The sequence below is a fragment of the Mytilus edulis genome, chromosome 1, assembly GCF_963676685.1.
Source record: "Mytilus edulis chromosome 1, xbMytEdul2.2, whole genome shotgun sequence".
NCBI lineage: Eukaryota > Metazoa > Mollusca > Bivalvia > Mytilida > Mytilidae > Mytilus > Mytilus edulis.
Genome location: NC_092344.1, coordinates 97,576,469 through 97,602,421, shown reverse-complemented (window position 1 = coordinate 97,602,421; position 25,953 = coordinate 97,576,469). Strand labels below are relative to the sequence as shown.

The following is a 25,953-nucleotide window of genomic DNA, read 5'->3' as shown; positions in this document are numbered from 1 at the left end:
ATGGATTTGTATGCATGGAAGCTTATTTGAAGTAAATAGTTTTAAATGGAGTTGTCTTCCTTTATATGAATATAAAATCTACCTCTATTATATATTCTTTTCCATCTTTCCCCTGTACAGCCTCAACTGACATGATATCCAAACCCTCCAAATAACTGACTACACTCATCTACCCATAGTTTAAATCTACAAATATAAAAATCATATCTTTCTTCAAGCATTTTAGGAATATAAATATAAATGTTGGTGCAGTTTATAAACAGTCCTGTATTTTTTTTCATTTAAATTAAAACATCTTCTGTTTGTACATAGTGACCTTAGTTTAGTTAATACTTGTACATGATTCCATTCATCAAACTGCTTCATTAAAATTCTCTTTAAAATTGCTGAATTATGATGGATTGTAGAACAGATTTTTAAAAAGGAATTTTGTGCATTATCACATTTTCTTTGGTGACTAATTTCCACAAATATAAATTAAGAAATTTGTATATAAAATGTAATTTGATATTTTTAAAAAGTCTGCAGTCTTTTAAAATATAATTTGAACGGACATCCATATTGTTTACACAAAAAATGGTGACATGTTTTATCTTCAATTTTTATACATTGCATACTCCTAAAATAAGAAAACAAATGTTGAGTATTTTCATATAAAATGATTAACTTATAAAAGGTATCTGCTTGAATTACAATCTTTCAAATAAAAAATTTCCTCCCTTATCAATTACTAAAAAAAGAGTGTACACGCTGAAATGTTTCGCCTTCTTTAGTGACCATCAATTTTATATTAAAAGTATCACATTATATTAACATGTCAGATCCAAGAAAATGAGTTCAAGGTCAGATAAACCAAACCGAAAATACATGTACACCTTACAATCATTCTATACACCAAACATAGTTTGAAGGGAAGAACATGCCATTAATTCTGCCATACTTGCCACCGGATCAAAATCAAATTCATAATTTCATACATGTCTACCGTTCATTACTACCCTAAAATTTTAAACATTTCACCGTGTACTTTCAGAGGAGCAGATTTTTGAAAATTAAACAATCAGAAACTAAATTAGGTTCTGGTGGTCCTCTTTTCCCCACCAATTTAGGATCATAATGATATCTATAAATGGTGGATGTCTTTTCAAATACATATTCTCTAGCCAAAGGTTACAATCCAGTCCCCTACTCTAAACCCTTGGCAGATTAAGCCAAAAATTGTGTTTATGATGCTGTGCCATCTACCGGTTGAGTAAAGTCATGCCTTTTCTGACTACAATATTCTTTCTAAAGCTAAAAACATCTTTATATCTGCACTGAACCCTGACCTATACTAGTGACTTAACATTTGAGGTTGGTCAGTTAAAACTTTATTGTTCCTTTTTTATCCCTCAGTCCTGTACATGTAGAAACAATTTGAGGCTTATTCTCTGTACATGATTTCTCACCAAAAATATTAATTCATATATCTACAGAGTTAAAATAAAGATAACTGGCAATGTTGATATTCAACTAAAGGGGACATAGTTTTAAGGAAGGTGGTATAATTCACAATAGAATCAAATATCCAATTCCAGTTAGTTCCTGTTCATGAAGTACCAAACGAATGTAAATCAAAATAGATTTCATTTTGTTTTTATACATGTATCCAATAAACACATGTCATTCCTTACATTCTTGTTTATAATAACACTAAAATCATATGTAAATTGATCTAGATTCTGTAACATTAATCTTTAGAAAATCTCAATTTCTTATTTGATGAATAAAAGGGAGTCATATTAAATATATACTCTCGTTTACAAAGCTTTACACACACTGAGAAGAAAAGTGATATTTTATGATATGTAACTGAGAAATGACATGCAATTTCTAGTGTTATGAGGGAATATCACTAATAAATCTATGCATGAGAATTTATCAGTTTATTTAAAATGTAGCATCAAAATAAGAGGTAATAAATTACAAGTTGATGTGACCACAACTTCAGACATAATAATCTCACACTAAAAAATATATTTGCTTATTGCATAAAGTTAAATTCTTTGATTTGTCGTTTTTACCCCATGCATCTGACAAATTGGACCTCATTATTTTAGTATTACAGATTTGGATAACCTTATGCTCATTAGAACTCTTTAAAACTAAGACAAGAGTGAAAAAGGTACTTCAGTGAAGTTAGTTTTCTTCTGACATCAACATCCTGATGACAAATAATAGTGATTTCACAATATAATTTTGAAAGTATACACGGAAGATATCACTTAATAACATCTTCACACAATTAACTATGAATGGCAAGCTCTTCATCTAAGTTGCAAATATCACACATGCTTGATGTAATTTTTTTTTAGTGGCCTAATAATAGGTATCTCCTTATATACTACATAATGTGCTGGAATTCCTACTTTTGCTTTTTTTTTTTTTAAATTCTAATATTACAGTAATCTTATAATCAAATTCAACCATTAAATATTCGGACCAAAATTTTCAAAACTTTCAAGAATTTTGTTGACAAGATATACACAGAAACATTTCACACCATGGAACATGGAAATCTGACAAATTTGTCTACAATATCAGACACTGATAAATTTGTTTACATTTTTTCCTACTAATAAGGTTAATTACATTCTTTGAAATCAATAACAGAATAGCTTGAAGGGTATTATATCAAAAATGAGGAAGTACAAGAGTACATCTTGGTATGTTTTTGTAGAGAAGTCAAAACTTTAGAAGAAAAATAAAGGGCACTGAGTACATGACCTTGAAACCTTAACTACAATTTCCAATAGGTTAAATGGATACAAGAATAATAAAAATATGGTGTCAATGTTTGAAAATAAGTCTTCTAACATGTATTACAGAGGAGTGATAGGACTTTTATCGGGACTCCAGGATCGGGTGTTTTAAGCTCAAGATTTTGGGATTGACCCTTTTGGGATAAGTTAATTCTCTTTCCGAATTTTGGGATGTCGGGATTTAGATTAATTTAAATTCGGGACCTCGAAATTTCATGTTTTTAAGCCCAGGATTTCGGGATCTGGACCCCTCCTACCCACTTCATAACAGCATCATGGAACTAGTAGACATGTCTGCCAATGTATTATCTTTTCACTAATAAACAAATAAACAAAGCTAGTGGATATAGGAGTAAGATTTTTAATAGTACCATTATCTCAATACTACCACAAAATTCACATTTCTTTAGGAATCTGAATATATTTCCCATTTCTTTAGGAATCTGAATATATTTCCCATTTATTCCATCCACTTATCTGATGTTTTCTATAAGTTGCTTGTAACATTCTTACTCTTTAACATCCTCATAGTTATTTTAGGATAAAGGCTCTATGTGACTACAGCTTTTCAGACTTTCAGTGTGCAATCTTGTATCACTGATTTAAGCAATTTTGTAAAGTTTAGTGTGTCAGTAACCTTTAAGAACTTTTGCAATATATACTTTCAATAGCTAACTCTTGAAAATGATAGGATTCATAATCATCATTATTATGTTTTCAACTTTAATATTTTGCATTATATGAGAAACACATGTACTTCACTCCCCCAACAATTTATATTCTGACATATGTAAATTCATCTGTGGTTTTCTGAAGGCAATCATTTGACGAAACAACAACCAAATCTCATGAAGGCAGTTATTGGGTCAAGTGTATGAAGTGTTAGGAAATACTTCTTTATCTAGAAAGGAAAGTCATAAACTCATCTTTTCTGATATGTTAATATTAATACATGTATATATATTTATGTTTTTGTGAAATTACAATTAAGAAAAACTGATAAAAAAACCAAAAAATATCCCAGTCCAAATAGTTTTACCTGATACCCTTTCCAAGTCATAAGTTAAACACATCAGTTGTTTTTAAAAAGATATGTGTAGCTGACTTACTTTTCATTCATTGCTATCTGCTCTAACATGGCTGACCCTGTATTGGCCTTCCAATTTCCAGATATAGACTTTCGCCTAAAACAGAAATTCTAGTCATTATTCTATTTCTCTATAAATTTAAGATTCAATTTGCTGTAATGTATTTTTCCTTATCTTCTTACTTCTAACTTTTGTAAATTCTGTTTGAACTGAATTACTGTAACAGAAGCTTCTTTAATCAAACTGATAGCCAATGAACCAAAGTTTCTTAGACAGACTAATTCAAGAATTTAATTCTACAGTTTTACTGGTGTTAAGCCTAGATAGTGTTTTATTATTCCAACTAGCTTTTGTAATAATCTTAATTGAACTAACAACTAGCATACAAATCTTATGTGAGACTTTCCTTAGATCTACAAATGTTATGTGAGGCTTTCCTTAGATCTACAAATCTTATGTGAGACTTTCCTTAGATCTACAAATGTTATGTGAGGCTTTCCTTAGATCTACAAATGTTATGTGAGGCTTTCCTTAGATCTACAAATGTTATGTGAGACTTTCCTTAGATCTACAAATGTTATGTGAGACTTTCCTTAGATCTACAAATGTTATGTGAGGCTTTCCTTAGATCTACAAATATTATGTGAGACTTTCCTTAGATCTACAAATGTTATGTGAGGCTTTCCTTAGATCTACAAATGTTATGTGAGGCTTTCCTTAGATCTACCAACCATTGTTGTGTTGATATTTTTCTTTGTTGGACTGCTTTATTGATTGGTTGCTGTGTCATTAATGTCAAACCCTAATTTCATTTTCCCCATAATAGCAACAAGTCAATTAAAATCAAATGTGATACATGCAGTCTCATTTTTATAATACTATGTAGGATTCTTAATTTGTTCTACCTCTCAAAAATTATGTAAAGATCTTCACTCCTGCTTCTAAAATCTAATGTTTAAAATGACTTTTAAGGGCTGTAAAGAATCAGTAAATTCAACAGAATATTTAATATTTTGTAATATAACTTGAAAAGCTTGCATGTTTTTCTGTGAGAAGATATGAGCTAACGGATAGAAATCACCCTTATACAAATGAATATCAAACATCTGTTTTCTTACTTCGGGTTGAAAAAAAATCTATGCACAGCCTGTAACTAATTCAAAATTGAAAAGATATAAGAACCCTACAAAACAGACCAAAATTCATACTTCATTTTGATTCTGAATATTCCAAAATCCATCAAACACTTATACATGTACATGTTTACATGGACTTGCATAAGGTCCATTTCTATACGTCACAGCTCATATGTTATTACAATCAAACACTGAGTGGCAGCAGTCAAACAGGAAGAAACAGATTTGTTTATACAAGTTCATCTTTTTATACAAATAATTCTCCTAAAAAAGAGTGTTCAGAGCATTTACCTTTGTCACATTTAACATAAAGCAAAACAGACATAGAAAGAACACTATATTGAGCTGCGGAAAATATGCATTTGCATGCAAGATTTTACAGTGGGAAAATAATCCAAAAAAAAATTAACTTTGATTTTTAAAAATAAGATTTAAAAAAAAGAGATCTAAACTAATAAAACTATAAAAGACAATATAAACCCGGTGGTTTTGACTTACATGTAAGCTTTGTAGTGAGGACCTATCTTCTGTATATGTATATCATAAAGTGTGTCGATGTAAGCTTCTGTAGTGGAATAAGTTCCTGTGACTGCCACCACACCAGCGATATCTTGGAAATCATAATGATTGGAAACTCTAACCTAAAGCAGTAAAGGTCATCACCACATAAGAACAGTTTACAAAAGGTCAAACATTAATGATTAAATAACATGGCTTTTTTTAAAAGGAGACCAAATTTTATCACGTTATTTCATCAATTACAAACCAAGCATAAAATCTAGGAAAAATTAGTAGGCTTCAGCCATATCAGCCAGTCACCAAACAAATTTCGAACTATTGTTGGTCAAACAAAATTAAGTTCCAGAAATCAAGACTTAAAGATTTTTTTTATCTGTTGGCTGACTGTGATGGCTAAATATGCTAATATTTCCTTACTGATAACTCACATATAAGCCCTGTAATTGTTTCCGATCTTCTGTAAGTGTAGATCATATCGACCATCAATGTATTTCTCTGTAGTTGCATAGTTACTGCCAAGGGCCAAGATATGGGCTACTTCTCTGTATGTATCTATATTGTCTAACCTAACCTGTGTTCATATATGTATCTATACAGTATGTGTGCCATGTAACTTGTTTTCATATTTTTCATATGTATTGAATCTACATTGCCTTATCATACTGAAGTTAATACAGTATATACTCATATGGTGATATTCATTTCTAAGATACCTCGACAGCACTAGTATTGCATTGAAGAATCATATGCCAAGGAGGCAACAATCCAACAACACAAAAAATGTCAGGACTTGAAGTATGATTTCAACTAGTGTTGTCTAGATGAATAGTATGACATCAGCAAATAAAGTAAAACCTAGTAGCTTTCGAATCATGATCATGTACTCATCGTCTTTTTTTCTTAAATCATTATTGTTTATTAGGTTTGCTTTTATATCATATGTATATGAGTTCTACCTTTGGAATTCTAATTACTTGGACAAATATCCAAACTTTACAAATAATGGATATAAATATGTTCTTGATGTTTTAATATTAGTGTAATAAGCTTAAGTTATTTCAAACGAATAAGACATTAGTTATTCAATGTACTATTTATTTTCTGCACCATTGTTCCTTTTTTGTCAATTAAGCTTGAATTTAGTACTATAAATTCAGTTATTTTTGCATTTATTTATCATAGCAATTGTTGATCAATAGACAAAAATGTGAGATTAATCATTGCAATTTATGTAAATACTTCATATAAATAATGCTTAAAATTTTCAATCCAATTTTTAATTTTTGGGAACCCTTTTTATAATATTACAGATGTGCACGATTTATGAATTAAAAGTGGATTTGCTTTTCATATCGATAGCATCATCTAACAATGCTCGAGGATTCAAGTATTTATTATCAAAATTGGAATGTTGTTGTCTTACATTGTTCCTATCCTGACATGCAGTATTTACTAGGATCTGGTCAAATCAGTCAATATACACTATATGGATGACACTCTTTAATAAGAGTACAAATTGTCTTTTGGTAAACAATCTATATATCATTACAATTGGCCAGCTGACTGTACTGGTTAATCTTTTACCTGTATATTCTATTTAAAGGATGGTATAGGTTGGCAATTGTTCTTACATTATCAATGACAAAGCAATAAAAAGGTCAAATGAATCACACTTTCTTATCCATTGACCATTCCATTCATTTTCTGAAAAACTTATTTTTTATTCTACAACTTATAAATTCCAGGAACTCACTTGGATAAACCTTACAGGGCATTAAGTGTGCTTTTCACTGATGTTTACAAATAGTATGGCCAAAAGATTGCAATTCAAAGATTAAGTAAACATTGCACAAAAAATATACAGCATAAGCCACCTTGAATATGTTTTGATATTTGTTTGTTAAAATTTTCCCCTTTATTGTGAAATCACCAAATACCACCTGTTAGAAATATTTGAGGGATTGATCATGGATGCAGCTTAATATCTAGTTCCAAATATTCCATGCAATTTCTAGATCATAGATGTTAACATGCCTTGCTGATCATTTTTGCTTTTAATTAGTTATCAAAGTTACCAGGATTATATTTAATACCCCAGACGCACGTTTCGTCTACACAAGACTCATCAGTGACGCTAAGATCAAAATAGTTATAGATACAAACAAGTAAAAAGTTGAGGAGCAATGTGGACCCAAAATTCCCAAAATTGTGCCAAATTGAATTGATTGATTGTTTGATTGTTGGTATTTTAACACCACTTTTTAGCGCCACATTTGGGCTATTTTGTTGCGGCCAATTTTTATTGGTTGAGGAAGCCGGATTGCCAAATGATACCTATATCTATTATAGTTTTCAAGATAATGGGTAATTCTGTATCTGCCTGTCCCAAGTCTGATAGGGGCCTGTAGTTAAGTTGTCATTTGTTGTTGTATGTCATATTTGTTTTTCCTTATTGTCTTGTACATAAATCAGGCTGTTTAGCTTTTTTGTTTGGATGTTTTAACATTTTATATAGCCTTTATAGTTTTCAGTGCAGTATGGATTGTGTTCATTGTTGAAGGCCAAACAGTGACCTATAGTTGCTTACTTCTACTTCATTTGGTCTCTAGTGGAGAGTTCTCTCATTGGCAATCATACCACATCTTGTTATTCTTATAAAAAGGCAAACAAATGGTAAAAATTGTCATTAAAGAGCAATATATCATTTGTATAGATCTTGCTGATCAATTTTGCTTTTTTCAAAAAGTTTTTCTGTATTCATAATGTTAAAACAAAAGCCAAAAGGAATGTGAAGTGATCTGACAGTTTTGATGTAAATGTACAGTAGGTAAATCTCAACCTTCTGAACATGATTGTCCCTGCCACGATTTTCTCTCATCTAAAGCGATTTTCAAAATATTAGACATTTCTTGCATTTTACCCATTTTGGCTATGTTAGTTGACAGGTTAGGACATATTTCTAAAACTACATACTCCAATGATGATTGCGACCAATTTTAGATGATTTGGCATAATGATAGTTTCAGAGATGTTTGTAAATTTTATGGATGCCTAGAGTTGAGAAAAGTTAAAAAGAGCGTTTGGCCAGGGGAGCTAGAAAGGTGGATATGATACCAAGGGGGAAACTATAATACATAAATACCAATTAGCAATAATGTTTATTTGTTATACACTATGATACTGACCTTACCAGCACCAGCATGTGCATGTCCAACCTTTACAACAACAGGGAACTTTGGTGTTATCAACTGTGGAAGAAAAACACAATTAATATAAAATACAGTAATTAGTAGATGTGGTATATTGTACTGTACAATATTTTTGGTTTTTATAACTGTGATTCTTTTCATGTCTCAAAATATTTTTAACTTGAAACCTACTGTTCTTGTTTTGTTCAAGACCATTTTAAAAATTATAAATCAATGTTTCAAAACTTTCTTTCTAGCCTCCTTGTACTGTCTAGTGACAAGGGTGGGCGTATCCTGCCTCTAAAGTATACAAGTCTCAGTGAATTCTTAGAGTACATTCAAAATAAAACACACATTCTATAGTTTTGTTTATTTAATAAAATGAAAATGAAAAAAATAACACAACCTTGCAGTATATTGTGAATGTACTCTACTTTTCCAGAATTATGTGTAAATTGTATGTATCATTTTTGGGTGGAGATGAACACTTATCATAAAGTACACAAGTATTTCTACATAGAGTTAATCATAATGAGATTAATAAACATATACACCTTCAAAACATTAACAGCTTGTACTTTTATATAAAAAACAATTAACCCGAAATTCTTGGCATCATAGATTTATATTAACCTTTAAGTGTTTTCCAATCCCTTACAACATTTATCAAATTTTTTAGGGGAAAAAATATCAAACAAATAAATATATAAAAAAAAACAATTACTTAACAAAAAATAAATTTTAAATGAAAGACGCCTAACATCTTTAAAAGCTGCTCACCCAGTTCATGACCTAATATAATGCATTGGAATTTTTTTGATTAGAATTACCTATGAAGTTTACTTAATTTAGAACAATAAAACATATCACTGAGAATTACCATCTGTTTAAAGGTTTCTATACTGATGATTTCCTTTCAAATTTGTGATTTTCAAATTACATAAGTCTGAATGCAAATGTCAAACATTTTTGTTAACTTCAAAATATCTTTTTAGTTTATAACTACATATTTGATTCCTAAATATTAAAATTTGAAAGAGGACCAAAATATTAAATGCTGGGGTGGGGGTGCTTGACAATATTCTGCCTCCCCATCCAATCTCTTGACCATTCAACAAGCGGTCAGTTTTTTAAACTATGGTTTATACCTGGAAAATGTATTTAAATAACTATCAATACTGTTTATACTGAATGTAATATCATAAAGGAGCTCTAATTAGGCCTTTGCTCTAAGTGAGCATAACATGTTTTCTTCTGGAAAATTCTTTTAAGTCAGATTTGACAATTAACATGCACAATAACATGTGAAACATGCTTTATCTTAATTTGATTATCAATGATATGTGTAAACATGTTTTATTTCAAATATATTTGTCATCCCAAAGTAAATAATTTTTTGGCCTTAGGTAAATAAAAAATATATTTTTGTATCGCAAATAGAAGAGTCTTTCCTTTTTTTTTTTGAATACTCCTCGAAAACCATTTCTGAGTCAATTACAATATAAAATCAATTTCTAATTTTCACAAGTACAAAAGATTGTAGTCACCTATCAATTTTATGAAGTATTTTATACGATACAGTTCGCAAAAAAGTATTATCAAGACCAGTATTGCATTTGGCTATTCAAACATAAGTCATTTCATGTTATTCTATTTTGCCCATTTATGACAAAGCAAATAGATAAAATGTAAAAAATAACATAATATCCATTAACAAACAGACCTTATTTACACTATGTGTCAATGTAAACCTACAAGTCATTGTTCTTTCAATCACTTTTCAATTTTATCGATGAATATATCTGAAAAGTCGAACATAAATATAAAATGGTTTGTCACGATCTTTCTTCAAATGAAAAGAAACTGAATAGACAAAGATTGATTGATCTTCTGTACGCCACACTCACAAACCAATACATAAATACTCAGGTTATACAAAAAAAGTACAAATAATGGAGATAGAAATCTCCCAATTTTGTGCACAATTTACCGTAACATAATCTATTTTGTTCATGTTAACATTGATTTAATCATACCACAAAATCAAGAAAAAGAAGTTACGATTTTTTTTCTACTGTGCTGTTGGTTTACCACATGAATCAAGTTGCAGAATATTTGTATGAGTGACTTTGTTTGAAAACAAATCATCATTCAGCTTGAAATATTGTACATAGAACAAGCAAAGAATATTGTTTTGTTATGAACGCACCTTTGAGAGATCTTTTGTCAATGATATGATCATTTCTTTAACAGTTAAATACAAAAGAATCATATTTTATAGCAATATCAGTCATAATGCTATCTTAATTCAACTAATAATCTACTGGACCACCTAAAGATAGCCTAATTAATATCTGATAATTAAATGAGATGTCGCAATTCATTAATAAGGACTATGATTTTGGCGACAAATTTATACAGTTGATGTCACAATGTATTTCATCAGAAGTCAATAGTAATATGTGAGGTTCTTAAGTCATGGTGGGGTTCTTTAAGTCGTGGACTCTTTTTCAATTTAATTAATGTAGGATAGGGAAGGATCAAAACAATTTAAAAAAAAGATGACTAAACCTTCTGTTGGTGACATTAGATGAAGGAAAAAATATAGTCCAAGAATAAAGTGCTGTGACACTAACTAACACAAAAGTTTTAGACAACAGAACTTAAACTTATTTCTATCTTGTGGGAAAAAACCCAAGATTAGAAATTTCCTCAGTAACAAAGTACACAAAAAGTTGATGTAGTACACAATGCTTTGTAGTACTGTTTAACAGACTGGCTTATCTTGTTTCTATCTTTCACAAAAAACTGGAAAATATAAAGTAACAGATCTTTAAACTCTCCATCAAAGAGACATATGCTAAGGGTCGTGAAAACTAAACAACCCTATGGTTAAAAATAGCAGTATTTGTAGGATTTTAAAAGGAATGCCAAATCAAAGAAATTTAGAAAATTTCAGAATGCAGAGAAAACTTTATAAAATGTTTACGACAGGAAACACCCTTGTTATGTCTTAAAAAACATATTTTTTGGATTATAAGTAGGAGGACTTAATAAGCTGCAATGCAAGAACAGTAAAACACTCTTTAAAATCTATATTTTAAACAAAATGTAACATAACATTTCTACTCACCATACCTCTCAATTACAATTAAATTATACAAATAAACCATCTTTTAAAAAAGAAATGAACAAGAATTTGTCCCCAGTACAGGGATGCTCTATCCGCACTATCATTTTCTATTTTCCGGGGACGGTAAAAACCCTTATTTGGCATTAAAATTAGAAAGACTATATCATTGGGAACATGTGTACTAAGTTTCAAGTTGATTGAACTTCAACTTCATCAAAAAGTACCTCGACCAAAAACTTAAACCTGAAGCGGGACAGATAGACAAACCGACGGATGGATGGACACGAACAAACAGACGGACAGACACACTGACCAGGAAACATAATGCCCATAAATTGGGCAAAAAAAAAAGAAGAAATTAAAACCAGTGTTGGCTCCTTTACAAAAAAGCAGTAGGTATACAAAATGTAAAAATCCTAAAGTAAGTGTATCACACTGAGAGCATGTAAAAAAAAACCATTGTTAGTTTAAAGGATTTTTTTATAAGAGAGTCAAGGCTTGATTTTACAATTGAAATTTTTGGAATGTATTAGAGGGCTTGCCAATTTATTGCCTTTTAATGTTTGGATTCTGTTTTGAATGTATTTTAGTGTTTGGCAAATCTAAAAATAATGTTTATGGTTTTTATTTCTGTCACCTCTGAAATTTATTACACAAGCAAACTATATATATGTAAAATTTTCTAAACTGAAACATGGGTGAACCTAAAATTGGCATGCTTTATCAATCAAATTACTATTTCAAAATCTTATGTGATTTACATGATTTATGTGACAATATCAGATGCTAGCCATATATTTCTTCAGTAAACTATGTTTAAGGAAGTAGACCTCTATTGGCAGCTGGCATACTGTTAAACTTTATGTACAGTTTTTATACTTGCGTGTCATATACATAATTTGAATGTTTTCAACCTATTCCTCTGAAAATATTGCAATTACGCATTCATTCTATTGAAAAAGTTATTCCATAACAGGAAGCCAGAAATTTGGCAATATCCAATAGTTATTTGGCTAGTCTTGATTAATTGATTGTTATATGCTGCCAAATATTTCATGCATATAATGTAAATCCTTTAATAAATCAGCGAAGAAAGTTTTATTAAACCATTTCTATCAGACCAGTTATTGCTTTTCAAAAATAAGTATCTGAGAGACAGACCTAATCATGAGAACTTTTACTTAAAAAAACTTGAAATCAGCTAGGTCAAGGTCAGGTGAACCCTGTCTGACGGACAAAAAGACCTTTCAAATATTCCAACCATAACATATACCGGTAGTTGATTTTTGCTATAGTCTGAAACAGACATCATCACAAAACTACGGTTAAAGTTGCCAATGAACCATGAAAATGAAAAATGAAAATTATTTAGATTTTTATGTGAATGAAGAGAAAAGGGGCTTTGTCATCTTTAAAATAAAATCTAACGAATAAAGAACGATGTAATCATGACTTAATATTTCTTAGCTGAAGCAAGATCATATGTAGCTTATATTCAGTCACAAAGACTTGGCAATCTTTATTAAAGCTTGACACTTGTAGAAATATTTCTAGATTGAGAAAGAAAATACCTGAACACAATGTAGCACATGACAGGTATACAAGAGATCACATGACAGGTATATAACAGATCAAACACTACAATAGGTTGACATAGCAATTGCATTCCTATCATCCTGACCTATCTCAGGCATTCTGACATATAGTACATACATTTATACTTGTTTACCTGTCATTAACCTGTAAACAACTAAATAGATCCATTTATCTCTGTTTGACACAAGACAAGATCATTTGTAACTGAGCAAGATATAAAAGCTACCCTTTTAAAATATTTTTGGGTCTGTGATAAGTGTTTTCTGTATAACAAGAGATCAATTTCTGAGAGACAAGAGTCGCATGAACTAATATTTGCTTACTTTGTTTGATTCCTGTTATCTGAGATCCTGAAATTTTGTTTTACAAGTTTTTTTTAATGAATTGTTCAATAATAACCTTTTTGTATAAATTGTGAACAAATGTGTGACTCACTGCTTTATATTGACAAAATTGTAATGCATTGGTGAGAAAATGTTACAATTTAACATAATTCATTCATGTAATATTCTGTATGCAGTAATTAAGTATATTCAAACAAGAATGTGTACTATGTCGCAGTATCATTTTCCATGTTCAGTGGACCGTGAAATTGGGGTCAAAACTTTAATTTGGCATTAAAATTAGAAAGATCATATCATGGGGAACATGTGTACTAAGTTTCAAGTTGATTGGACTTCAACTTCATCAAAAACTACCTTGACCAAAAACTTTAACCTGAATCCGGATGAACAGACGCACAGACAGACGGACGGACGGACTGACGAACGGAGGCACAGACCAGAAAACATAATGCCCCTCTACTATCGTAGGTGGGGCATAAAAATCATTTCACAGATATCTAGGTGGGACAAATATACTCGCATCTGTAAATCGCTACTTCCTCCTATCACCTTATAAATAACTATATAACTATGATCTCTCCACCCTTACTAATGTAAGTACTGAACATTACTATCACTATACGGTTGTAGTAACCCCTTGTTAAAAAGATGAAAGACTTGGGAAGTTAATTATCTGTGACCACAAAACATAGGTGGCTATACATTATGTAAACCATGCATGCTAGAACCTGGCTTCTGATAGACAGAAAATCAGGTGTGAATTGTAAACTTATTTACACTCGATTTCCTCCTGTATCTGCTGATTCTAACACAGACATAATATTACTACAACACCCTTTTCATTCATCTTCATTTAAATATCTTTTACAATATTGCTATTATAATACTTCCTATTCAAGGCCACATCTGATGAGAATGAATGATTGAAACATCAACTGCTGTGTGTATAAATAATGATTGAATATTCAATCTGTCTATCATTGTCTATTTCTATCTCACAAATCTATTACCTTAAACTACAAAAGTTGCAGTCCTAGCAGTGAGTGGTTGTTTACACCATGCATATGATCAGAATGGTATATACTCAGGGGCGGATCCAGCAATCCATTTTAAAATGGGGAGGGGGGCCCAACCCAGGAGAAAAAAAAGGGGGGGTCAACTTTATGTCCCCATTCAAATACATTGATTTTCCAAAGCAAAAAAAAAAGGGGTGGGTGTTTCGAACCCCCTAACCCTCCCCCTGGATTCACCACTGATAATCTAAATTTAAAGTAAAGCTTACTTTACAAATTGATAATGCAAATCAAAAGTTATCTCTCAGATGATTTTTACCATTGTAAAAGTCTAGATGGTAACTACTAATCATTCTTGTCTCTTTTTACAGTTGTCTCATATTCCAGATTTCCATATTCGTCTTTTTAAACTAAGAAACTAAGATCATATACCATGAAATAATTTTAATTTTTTTTAAACCAAATTTGGCAATGCTTTTTTAGCATACTTCAACTCAAGTATACTTAACCATCACATCCTCATCTTAACTTAATCTACTTCACACAATAGTATACATTCCAAACATTACTATAGGTACCAACTTGAAGATTCTTCTGACACTATCAATTCTTATATCTTATTCTCGTATTTCATTCATAAAATTCTATTCCATATATGGACAAAATATAAGTACACTTATCCTTACAACATTATCTCATAAGTAATTTAAAAGAGCGTAAATATTTTATACTTAAAACAGCGATTAATTCAAAATTTCAATTTAGGTAGCAAACATGCAGAATGACTTCTAAATAGGGTTAAACACTAAGAAGCACTTGTAAAACATGATGTCACCTGAGAGAAACAATGGAATCACCCAGGTATGGGAACAGATAGTACGGAAGTTAACAACATATTTGCTATAAGTAGGACTCTTCTTAAAATCTGACGTAAATAACTCCTCCACTCTCTGGCTAAAGTGTTAATTCCTGGGAAATAAAAGTATAAATAGCAGAAAAATCTCCCAGAAAAACATGTGAATGCATAGGTAAATATTTATGTGATAAGGACTTACAACACTATAAATAATTACTCCTCATAGAAGTCTGCATTACCTCAAAATACATAACTCAAGGTAAGTTTCTTATATTTCAAGTTAATTTTTGTAATTAATTTTCATGATAATTAAAATTTTCAAATACATGAAACAATGCTCTTTTTATAATTGTGATTTTCTACCATTGATATCAAGTATGATAATGCAATGTTTTATTATGAAGGATTATCAATTTTGATTTTACTTGAAAAATTGTGCATTGTAGTAAAAATTTGGTGCCTGCATATTTTATTGTAAAAATTTCAGCTTAACCATTAAACAGGAATGCGGCCTTTTTTTTTTTAAGTTAAGAGGGGTATACTTGAAATGTAATAAAAATGTTTGTAAAAATAGATAACTGTATACATATTAAATTACTGTCTTAAATAATTTAAACAAAAAGGAAGACATTTAGATAATCTTTTGTTTATTTGCTTGCTATCAAAAGTAATTTTTTGCCATGTTGAATTATTTTTAACATAAAAAGACAAATAATCATCACAGCAAGGAGCTGGCTACGATTACCTTTTACAAATAAAAGTATTCTAACGTTACATAATCTCCTTTGTAAATTGTCGAAAGGTAAATTTATATTCCTTTGAAAGTGCTATACATGTTACCTTACAGAGCATACTGAATTATACTTCTCACGATATGAGTGCACAACAAAAATGTTTACTTTTTTACAATCTATATCTATAAAAATCCCTCTTTTCATATAAATCATATTAATAGCAGTCAAAACCAACTAAATCTGACTTTATTGGCCATGGGAAAAAGTTTTAGTAGTAAAATATGACATGTCAAATGTTTGACTCAGTATCAAAGCAAGCAGTCTAGATCCAATACCTGGAGTCAGACGAAGGGTCAGACAGCATATTCACATCTACAATAAAAAGCTTATCAAAATCAAAAGATGACATTACTTCTAGCTGTAGTATAATTTGAAAAGAGATTAATTCAGCCAGAAGTTATGAGTTTGAAATGTTCTGAGGGGTCTACAAAACTAGAGGCTCTAAAGACAGTCTGTGCTGATCACCTTAGGGTTTGTGTGCATTGAGGTGTGCATCTTCACCAATGGGCACTCTACAGCATTGTAGACAAAACTATTATTTTTGTCCCTTTGGTATCTTTCGTCCCTCTTTTATTCATGATTAAATATCTTCTATAGTTATTGTCCTTAACACAAAAAGGGTAAAATTTTATAGGACACATTATTCAAAGTTGATGCCACAATATTGAGCATTGCCAAGTTTGATTATTTTGGTCATGTAGTTTCAGAGGATATAATCTTTGCAAAAGTTAGGATGACAGATGACAACAAAAATTATAAGGCCAAATGAAGGCAAAGGTTCTAAATGGCTTTTTGGGCCAGGTGAGCTAGAAAAAGAGGGTTACTTCTATATGCCTTTTAAAAATGAATAAAACTCTCAAAATGAATAACTTTGACTCTTTTGAGAGAAAAAAGCACAATAGTTTTAATATTTTCATAAATGATAATGTGCAATATTTGATGTAGGGTTATGGGTAAGTCTTATAGACCACCAAAACAACACTATAAACCTTCTAGAATGTACTACTGTATGCTAGATGCTAGATCATGAATCAGTTAATGAATAAGACTATCAGGTTTCATAGTATATACTATAAAACTACTTCTGTTGATGAAGATGTATTGTGACATACAGTGTAGGTGGGGTATATATTATAGACACCCAATGATTCATATAATAATATCAAACAACGTAAATTACTAGAACACAGTAAATACACGTAAATTACTAGAGTGATACATGTATACTGGAATTTACATTTCTCCTATACAAGTAAGACTTTTTCTCATTTCAGCCTGTAATACATATGTATATGACAGATTCATTCTTAGGTCTAATTATGAAGAAAAAAATATGGATAAAAACACATAAAAACACCAAATCAGAGGTTCCAAGGAGCCTGTAATTACTTTCCTAGTATCTATCCAATAATTCAGATTATGTGCTTTACAGTGACCTATAGTTGTTCATTTCTGTGTTATTTGGGCTCTTGTGGAGAGTTGTCTCATTGGCAATCATACCACATCTTCTATTTTTTTTCATATAGTAAAGAATTCACTCATTGTTGATGAATGTTTGGTGACCTATAGTTAACATCCACATTATTTGGACTGGTGGAAAGATGTCTCATTGGCAATCATAAAAAATAGTCTCTTGGAATGTGATTTCTATTTAAAATTAATAAGTTACCTAAATGTTGTTGATATCAATGACATTCACCTATTCATCCTGTTGGAAATCAAAAATGCAGCATTAGATTTATGTTACCTGCTACTACTTGAGTATGATAATGTAAGGCTGTTAATAAAACATTAAATATCCTTCCTTAAATGGTACTTATTTTGTTAAACTTGAAAAAAAACAACCTTGTATGTAATCTGTGCATATTTATTTATCAAATATACAATGAAAAAAAACCCCAGGAAAACAGCCAATTTTAAAATAAAATATATTAAGGCTTACATTTACTTTGTCAGCGGTCACTTATAATAATTATGCCAGCCACTTTTGGATGATAAGTGACTTCATTAATATAATCATGAAACTAAACACCTCAAAAAATCATAATTGCCATATTTGGTTCCAGTAAACCAAGTTGTTACCTTTTCTCCATGCCTCTACTTATTCAGATATACTGTTATGTAGTCGGATGCCACATGTTGAGAATGATAAGATTATCAAAATAGTTGAAACCAATTTACCAATTTGTACGGGATTTCTACTGAAGCATTGTTGGCATATTTTCCAATTGTAAGTTACAGGGATCAACAAGAGAATTTTAAATGATTAATTGTAAAGGTCCGCCATAAACTTAACAACCCAAATCCATTATCTGGCAGAAATTAAGTTTTATAAATTGTTGTATATCTTACATTACACATAATTACAAACAGTAAATTGAAAATAATCTTAAACAGATTGTAAATAATGGGTTTGTAATCTACTTTTAAAAATTGTTTACATGGTGCAAAACTTTCCTTGGGAGTAGTGAAGATTGAAGAGGCCTTTCACTCACTTTGATACAATTTAAATTTATGAATGAAGTACTAGTATTTTATTTTGAAATGTAGGTATTTTTATATTAGTGACTACCTTTATGATGTACTAGAAGGATTAAACAGAAAATGAGACTGTAAATAAAAAGATTAATCTTTCTTATCGCATGTTAAAAAGGTATATCACAGGATGCTTAGTGAAAGGTGAGGTTCAGAAATAACTTAATCTTGGCAGAACATGAAAGAAACTGTTCTTTGATATTGCAAAAATTTAAAGTTTAATGTTTGGTACAAGTAAAATAATTGTTTTAAACCCGTGTGTAGTGTTACTACCTTGTTTTCATGTTTTACAAATTCACAGTTATCGTGTAAATCAATACCTCTAATGAAATATTATATCTAAACAAATGTCTTGTCACCTAAGAGGATAATATTCCCAATGAATGTTCATGAGAAAACATTGAATGCACATGTGCAGGGTGTTGCAGACATGTAATACCTGATAATAACTAATTACAATGTGAAAATTGATCCTTTTGGTTTAGAAGTCTACACTGAATTTACATAACAAATTTTGTTAATTTCTTCTCCTTGAATTATCATTAATTAGTCATTTAATTAGCATTTGCAAATATTTACAAATTACAGCAGGTGTTCAATTCATACAAATGCTGAAAGATGGATCATTTCATTCTGTCATATAGATATAAGAAGATGTGGTATGAGTGCGAATGAGATAACTCTCGATCCAAGTCACAATTTGTAAAAGTAAACCATTATAGGTTAAAGTACAGTCTTCAACATGGAGCATTGGCTTACGTTAAATAGTAAGCTATAAGGGCCCTATATGTTTTCAATTTATATGAAAACAACTGAAGATTATAGTATTATAAGCTATGCCAACCTGATTCATCAACACCATATTTATGGGGCATAATAAAAATGATTAAGAAAAGCAATGACAAAACTAAAGAGGTTTTTTTCTTTTTTTTTCAGAGACATAATTTTTAACCATGGAATTGGCTTATTTTTATGGAGTATTGACATTTTTGTTTACATTGCGGCATTATGCAAATGCATGTTCTTGCTTTCCAACACATACCCAGAACCATTACTGCAGAGCTGATTTTGGTAAGTGTGTCGGTTAAGTAATTTACCAATTTAAATCTAATTTGTTCTTTTAATTTTTTGAAGTTAGGAACATGAGTTTATTTCATTTAAATTTTCAAACAGATGTTCAACAATTTCCAACAAAGTTAGAGATAAATACTATGATTATATCTAAACAAATTGTTGTTCTCTCAAGTTAATACAGTAATTTATCGTTTTAATGACAAACTGAATTAATGACTTCCCCTTATTTGTTAAAATACTTATGTGTATACATTTATACAATATTTATCATTTTGACCACATTTGTTGTTTGAAACTGGAATGCCCATGTAAATCATTATCATTCTGCGAGTTCTCTTGACCAGTTAAGATTATAAGTAATGCACAAGGCGTATAATTGGCCATGATTATAAGTAAGAGGGGAAAATGGTTCATAAAGTCAACTAGGCAATTAAACTACTAATTTTTCTGATACTTTGTTTAATTAAAAAATTGTCATTGATTGCTTAACATCCAGTGGCAAGGATTTTAAAATGCATATTCAGAAAAAAAGATCATCTTCAACAACATATCAAATGAATAAGTTTTGCAAAAGTAGGTGTAGCTTGAAATTTGAAAAACCCCTAAATTACCAACGTTCACCCTTAATAGTGTAATATCACAACATAGAAAGACACACTATAGAATATCAATTGAAATGGCTTAACATATGAAAACAAACAAGTGAAGATGCACAGAACGAATAAATACAGGTTTGTATTTGGAAACTTAAGAAATTCTTACATCTAAATGGTTGTTAAATTAGTGGGACAAATTCCATCATAATTTAAACTAGGAATCAAAATACATGTAGCAGCCAAAACATTCAGATCAGTATAACATTCCTGAAGTACCTGTATTTATAACAATAGCAAATATAATTTGATTGCACTTCATGCAAGCCTCAAATAATGCCAAGTATTACTATTATACTAATTACATAATTAATCAACACAGAAAATAACTGTCTACGAAAATAAAATAGGATGCCAGCTTTTACCTAGATTGTCAGTGTTCTGAAAGAAACCACTACAATTATATTATGTTTGTCATATTATAGGCTGCAAGCAAATTATCTATTGTAAGAATACTTTGCATTTTTGCAAAATAAATGTTTGTTTTTGCAGTTTCACTGATTGCTTTCTGTTTGTTTTGTAGTGGATTGTTCATTTATCACTAAAAAAATAGATAAAGCAAAAGATAAACGGTACATAATTATGTTTTTCTATCAAACTGCAACAACTATATAATTATCTAATTCTACCACTTGTCAATGTTTGATTTAAATCAGATATAATCATCTTTGCAGAAATTGGAAGTTGGTTCACTGAACAAGGGACAACATTTATCCCACGTATATTGTCGTTTATTTATATATTTGTACATGTATTTTCAGTAATTGTCGCTACAGTGAAAAATGTGGAAGAAATATACAATAACCCATTCAAGCAGACCAATAAAATTCCAGAAGGTCCAGTTTATCCATTTCCAATCAGAAGAAAGTTCAAGGCTAGAATTCATAGGTCATTTAAGGTAATATACAGGCAACATCAATAAAAATTTTCACAACATATAAGCACATTTTATGACGACAAGCACCTTAATAGTATACCACATCACAAACTAAATCAGAAATAACATTATCAAAGTGACCTTTAATATTGATTTAGATTTCTTGGTTCATCCAAGAATTCAAACAAGTTTCTTTCAGGATTTTTCATGTAATAATATCAAAAGAAAAAGAAAAACACTGTTTGTTTTGCTGATTCCATATGGAAACAATTCTAACCTATCTATCATGTGCCAAAATGACCAGTGGTATATAACCACACCAAAATAGAGAAAAAACTTTGGTTTTCACCCCTAAATCAACATAAAAGTTTTTTCTAAATTATAATTAAATTTTCATGAAGACTTTGACATTTAGTAACATTTCGGTTTACAATATGATAAACAAAGATTTGGGATACACTTCAATAAAACAGCAATGATGCAAAAAAGGGTGAATTCATTTTTCTATTTAAATAAGGCCGTTAGTTTTCTCATTTGTCATATCGGGGCCTTTTATAGCTGACTATGCTGTATGGGCTTTGCTCATTGTTGAAGGCCGTACAGTGACCTATAGTTGTTAATGTCTGTGTCATTTTGGTCTCTTGTGGACAGTTGTCTCATTGGCAATCATACCACATCTTCTTTTTTTTATTTTTATAAGTTGTTTGTTCTTTGAATAGTGTACATTTAATCATGTCAACAACCAGCTTGTATCTAGTCTTTCATTTATGTACATTCTAAAGGCTCATAATTCTATTACAGAAGAATGGAAATGACACATCAAGAGACATTATAATAAATACTCCAGGTTCTGATGCTGCATGTGGTGTACAGTTAGACAAAAATAAGAAGTATATTATTGGTGGTAAGTGAAATATTTTAACTTATGTCTTAAATTCTCTACACAAAGTTTTATTCAACCTCCTTAGAATATAAACTAAGGGTAAAATTATGGTCATTTTGGGCTTAAAGCATTACAACTTTTTTATTTGAAATTGCACAAGACGGACGAGCAGAGGGGACATGAGAAAATATGTCACAAACGTATTTATATTAATTTCAAAGAAGAAGAAAATGAGAAAAACAGTTATTGGTTATCTTTCATAACTTATAGACAAAGAAAGATAACTCAATTTTGTATACAAGACATTAATTCAGATGTTGATCTTGTTTCTGTTTTGGTATCTTTCATAACTTATTAACAAAGAAAGATAACTCAATTTGTTTATAAGACACTAATTCAGATGTTCATCTTGTTCTCCTCAGGTTATAAAGTTGAAGGAGATTACTGGATTAATCTATGTGGCTGGGTGCAAGAATATAAAACACTCAACAGACAGCAAATAAAAGGACTTAAATTTTTCTATGGAAAAAATTGTCAGTGCAAGGTAGGTCTTTTCTTTATCGAAAATATGAAATAATTCTAGTCAGAAAAACCTGATTGTGCATAGTTTTTTCATGAATATTCCTACTGCTTTGTCGATTTATTATTATATTAGATATTGTTTAACAGATAAATTCAGAGGCAGATTTAGGGGGGGGGGGGGGGGGCAGGGGACCCCCCCCCCCCCCCTTTTTGGGAAAAAAATTGGTTGCTTATATAGGGAATCATTGAAGCGTGACTGGAGCGGGCCCCAACTTAGATCAGTCAGTGGGCCCCCACTTATGAAAATTTCTGGATCTGCCACTGAAATTTACAATATTTGATATTGTCATTTGCCTAAAATTCAAAATAACAGCTGACAAAAAGATAACAGATAACTCAAACATTACAAAAAATAAATAAATAGAATTTGTGACCACTTTAAACCAGAATGGGTTTACAGAAGTATAAACAGTTGCTTCTTCATTTATGGCAAATGTTGGAAAAAGTAATAATCTCCCTAAGTAATGAGTTGGACCAGCTGATAAGTCAAGGTCATAAATAAAAAAAAAACAATAATGCCAATCACAAAAAGTCATCAATACATCCTTGTCAAAGTATGCTATTTTTTTTAAAACTTTAACACTGAACACCAAATGATGTTGCTATTGTCTTTTTTTCAGGTCTCATGGTGTAATGGTAACTTCTGTAATTCAGGATATGGAAGTTCTAACAAAAAAACATGTAAATGGGAACCACGATGGAGTAATGATTGCTATATTAGATATGGAGTCTGTAGTCAAAACCGTTCTGATGGCTCATGTTCGTGGAAGAAAAACAGAAAATTCAAAACATGTCTTCAGACAAATGATGAAGTATTTCCATGGAAACAAAGGAAACCATCCAACGAAGCAGAAGTTTTTTCCCCATCTGTACATGAACATGAACACAGTCCTGGTTATATGCCTTAATGTTTCTCTCAGTAAATGTGTAACAAACCAAAAGACAAGAAAACTTATGTTAACAAGTTTTGTATCATAAATAGGGCATAATATCAGACAGATGATATTGTTTTATAAAATAATGTGATGAGTATGAACTGCTAGACAGATTTCTGTTTGATATGACAAGAATGTTGAACTATGTTACTTCTCAGTGACATATCTGCATGACTGTAGAAATCTCGCTGATCAATGACTTTTTCATATTGAAGAAATGTACAGACTATTAACATAGAAAACACAGTTTAATAAGCATTTTTCATGTGTGTATATGTTTGCTATATCTGTAGATAACACTGGAGTTGAACATTTTCCACTGCAGGTATTTTCTGCAACATATATTTTTATGTGAATCTTGAATTACAGTGAATCAGAATAACAGATAAAACATTTTAACTTCTAATTCTATGTGAAAATATAAAAAAAAAACATTCTGTAAATTTATTTCATTTAGTTTAGCATCCAAAAATCACTGATTGGCACACTGACAAACATATGTACCTCCAGACTTACATAGTAGCATTTAGTTATAATTAAAGGGGCACTAGCTGTCAAATTTATGTTCACTGATTTGACACAAGTTTTTATATTTATATTTTATTTATAACCATGTAAAACATTAATCCTAATTTTGAAAAGTCAAAAATAAACAATGGTTAGGGCATGGGATCGATAATATGTAGCTTCATTTCGTGTGCATTTTAGTCTGGACACCATCTAATTAAATATCGAGTTGACCTCCCAACACCATCTCGTAGCAAGTGCCCCTTTAAGAGTAGGGGGAAAAGTACAATTATTAAGATTGATTAATTTAGAGTTCATTAGTATATATGTCTAACAATTATGCATGATTTTCTCAAGATGTGTTATGTTTTGATAGTTTCTTGTTATTGTAAATTATTGTGAATACACTTATTATAGGCAGCTAACTCATTCAAAGGGAAGTAACTAATAAATGTATTTATTTCATTTTATAAAACCTTTAAATTTTTTACTTTTCATACAAATTTGTAATAAAGTAGAAATATTAGGAAAACTAGCAGAAAACTAAGTTATTGATTTGATTAATTTTCTTCATTAACAGACAAGCGTAGTTATACATTTTTTTGGCTTCTAACTTACTGAAAACATTATGATGGAATCAATTAAACAACCAAATGAAATGTTGTAATTTTGTGTTTTGTATATGTTGCTGTTATGAATTAGTTTTCTGTAATATTCATTTTTGAACTGGTCTACAGATAACCCAAGGATTCACATAGTAATCCTTTGATAGTCAAAGAAAAGAAAACTCTATAGGACAACAACCTATTAGTAACATATATATCTTAACATATCAAATTCATACATTGTTCATCTATGTATATAAATTGTAGATAGTTTCTTTTGTGATTTTTTTTCAATAAAAATATGTTAAATAAACTTATGTGAGTTAAACTTGTTATTTCGTAAGTAGAAAATTCTAACCAATACAATGCTGACAATTTTATTAACAATTCTAGAAAACTCAGGTGATTGGAAAAAAATCTGCAGTATTTCTAAAAACAGTCAGTATATCCATAAACAACATAAGGTAGTATACCATATAGCGGGTTATTTCGCGGGGTGTAAATTTTCACGGATAAAACAAACTCGCCAAAATAAATTCCGTCAATTTAAAAGTGTACATGCAACGGTATTGATAAAAGTTTTGAATTCACCAAAATAATAACGGCCAAAATATTTCGTATACCTTATTCAATGAAAATCGCTAAATTTTACACCCGCGACAAATAACCCGCTATACAGTAGCCTATGATATATACAACCAAAAGTAGAGGCTCTAAAGAGCCTGTGTCGCTCACCTTGGTTTATGTGAATATTAAACAATGGACAAAGATGGATTCATGACAAAATTGTGTTTTGGTGATGGTGATGTGTTTGTAGATCTTACTTCACTAAAC

The 25,953-nt window shown here is 30.5% G+C and overlaps 2 protein-coding genes across 5 annotated transcripts in view; one reads left to right on the top strand and one right to left on the bottom strand.

Annotated features, from left to right (window-relative positions):
* Nucleotides 1-25,953, bottom strand: part of LOC139496256 (synapsin-like) — a 103,296-nt gene that overhangs the window by 10,811 nt on the left and 66,532 nt on the right. Inside the window, 5 exon segments of the mRNA XM_071284755.1 lie at nucleotides 83-145; nucleotides 147-186; nucleotides 3,911-3,985; nucleotides 5,524-5,666; nucleotides 8,730-8,792. Coding sequence (XP_071140856.1) covers nucleotides 83-145; nucleotides 147-186; nucleotides 3,911-3,985; nucleotides 5,524-5,666; nucleotides 8,730-8,792 — 384 coding nt within the window.
* On the top strand, nucleotides 15,470-25,432 carry LOC139496265 (tissue inhibitor of metalloproteinase-like). Of its 4 annotated transcripts, none has more exons than XM_071284762.1 (6): nucleotides 15,470-15,846; nucleotides 19,940-20,074; nucleotides 21,492-21,628; nucleotides 22,409-22,511; nucleotides 22,913-23,034; nucleotides 23,693-25,432. In XM_071284762.1, exons 2-6 carry the CDS (start codon nucleotides 19,957-19,959, stop codon nucleotides 23,978-23,980), a joined length of 768 nt encoding a protein of 255 aa, XP_071140863.1. In that variant the 5' UTR covers nucleotides 15,470-15,846; nucleotides 19,940-19,956; the 3' UTR covers nucleotides 23,981-25,432. The 4 variants fall into 4 exon arrangements, with proteins under 4 accessions (XP_071140863.1, XP_071140886.1, XP_071140871.1 ...); XM_071284785.1 differs by having other exon boundaries at nucleotides 15,508-15,679; XM_071284770.1 differs by having other exon boundaries at nucleotides 15,687-15,933.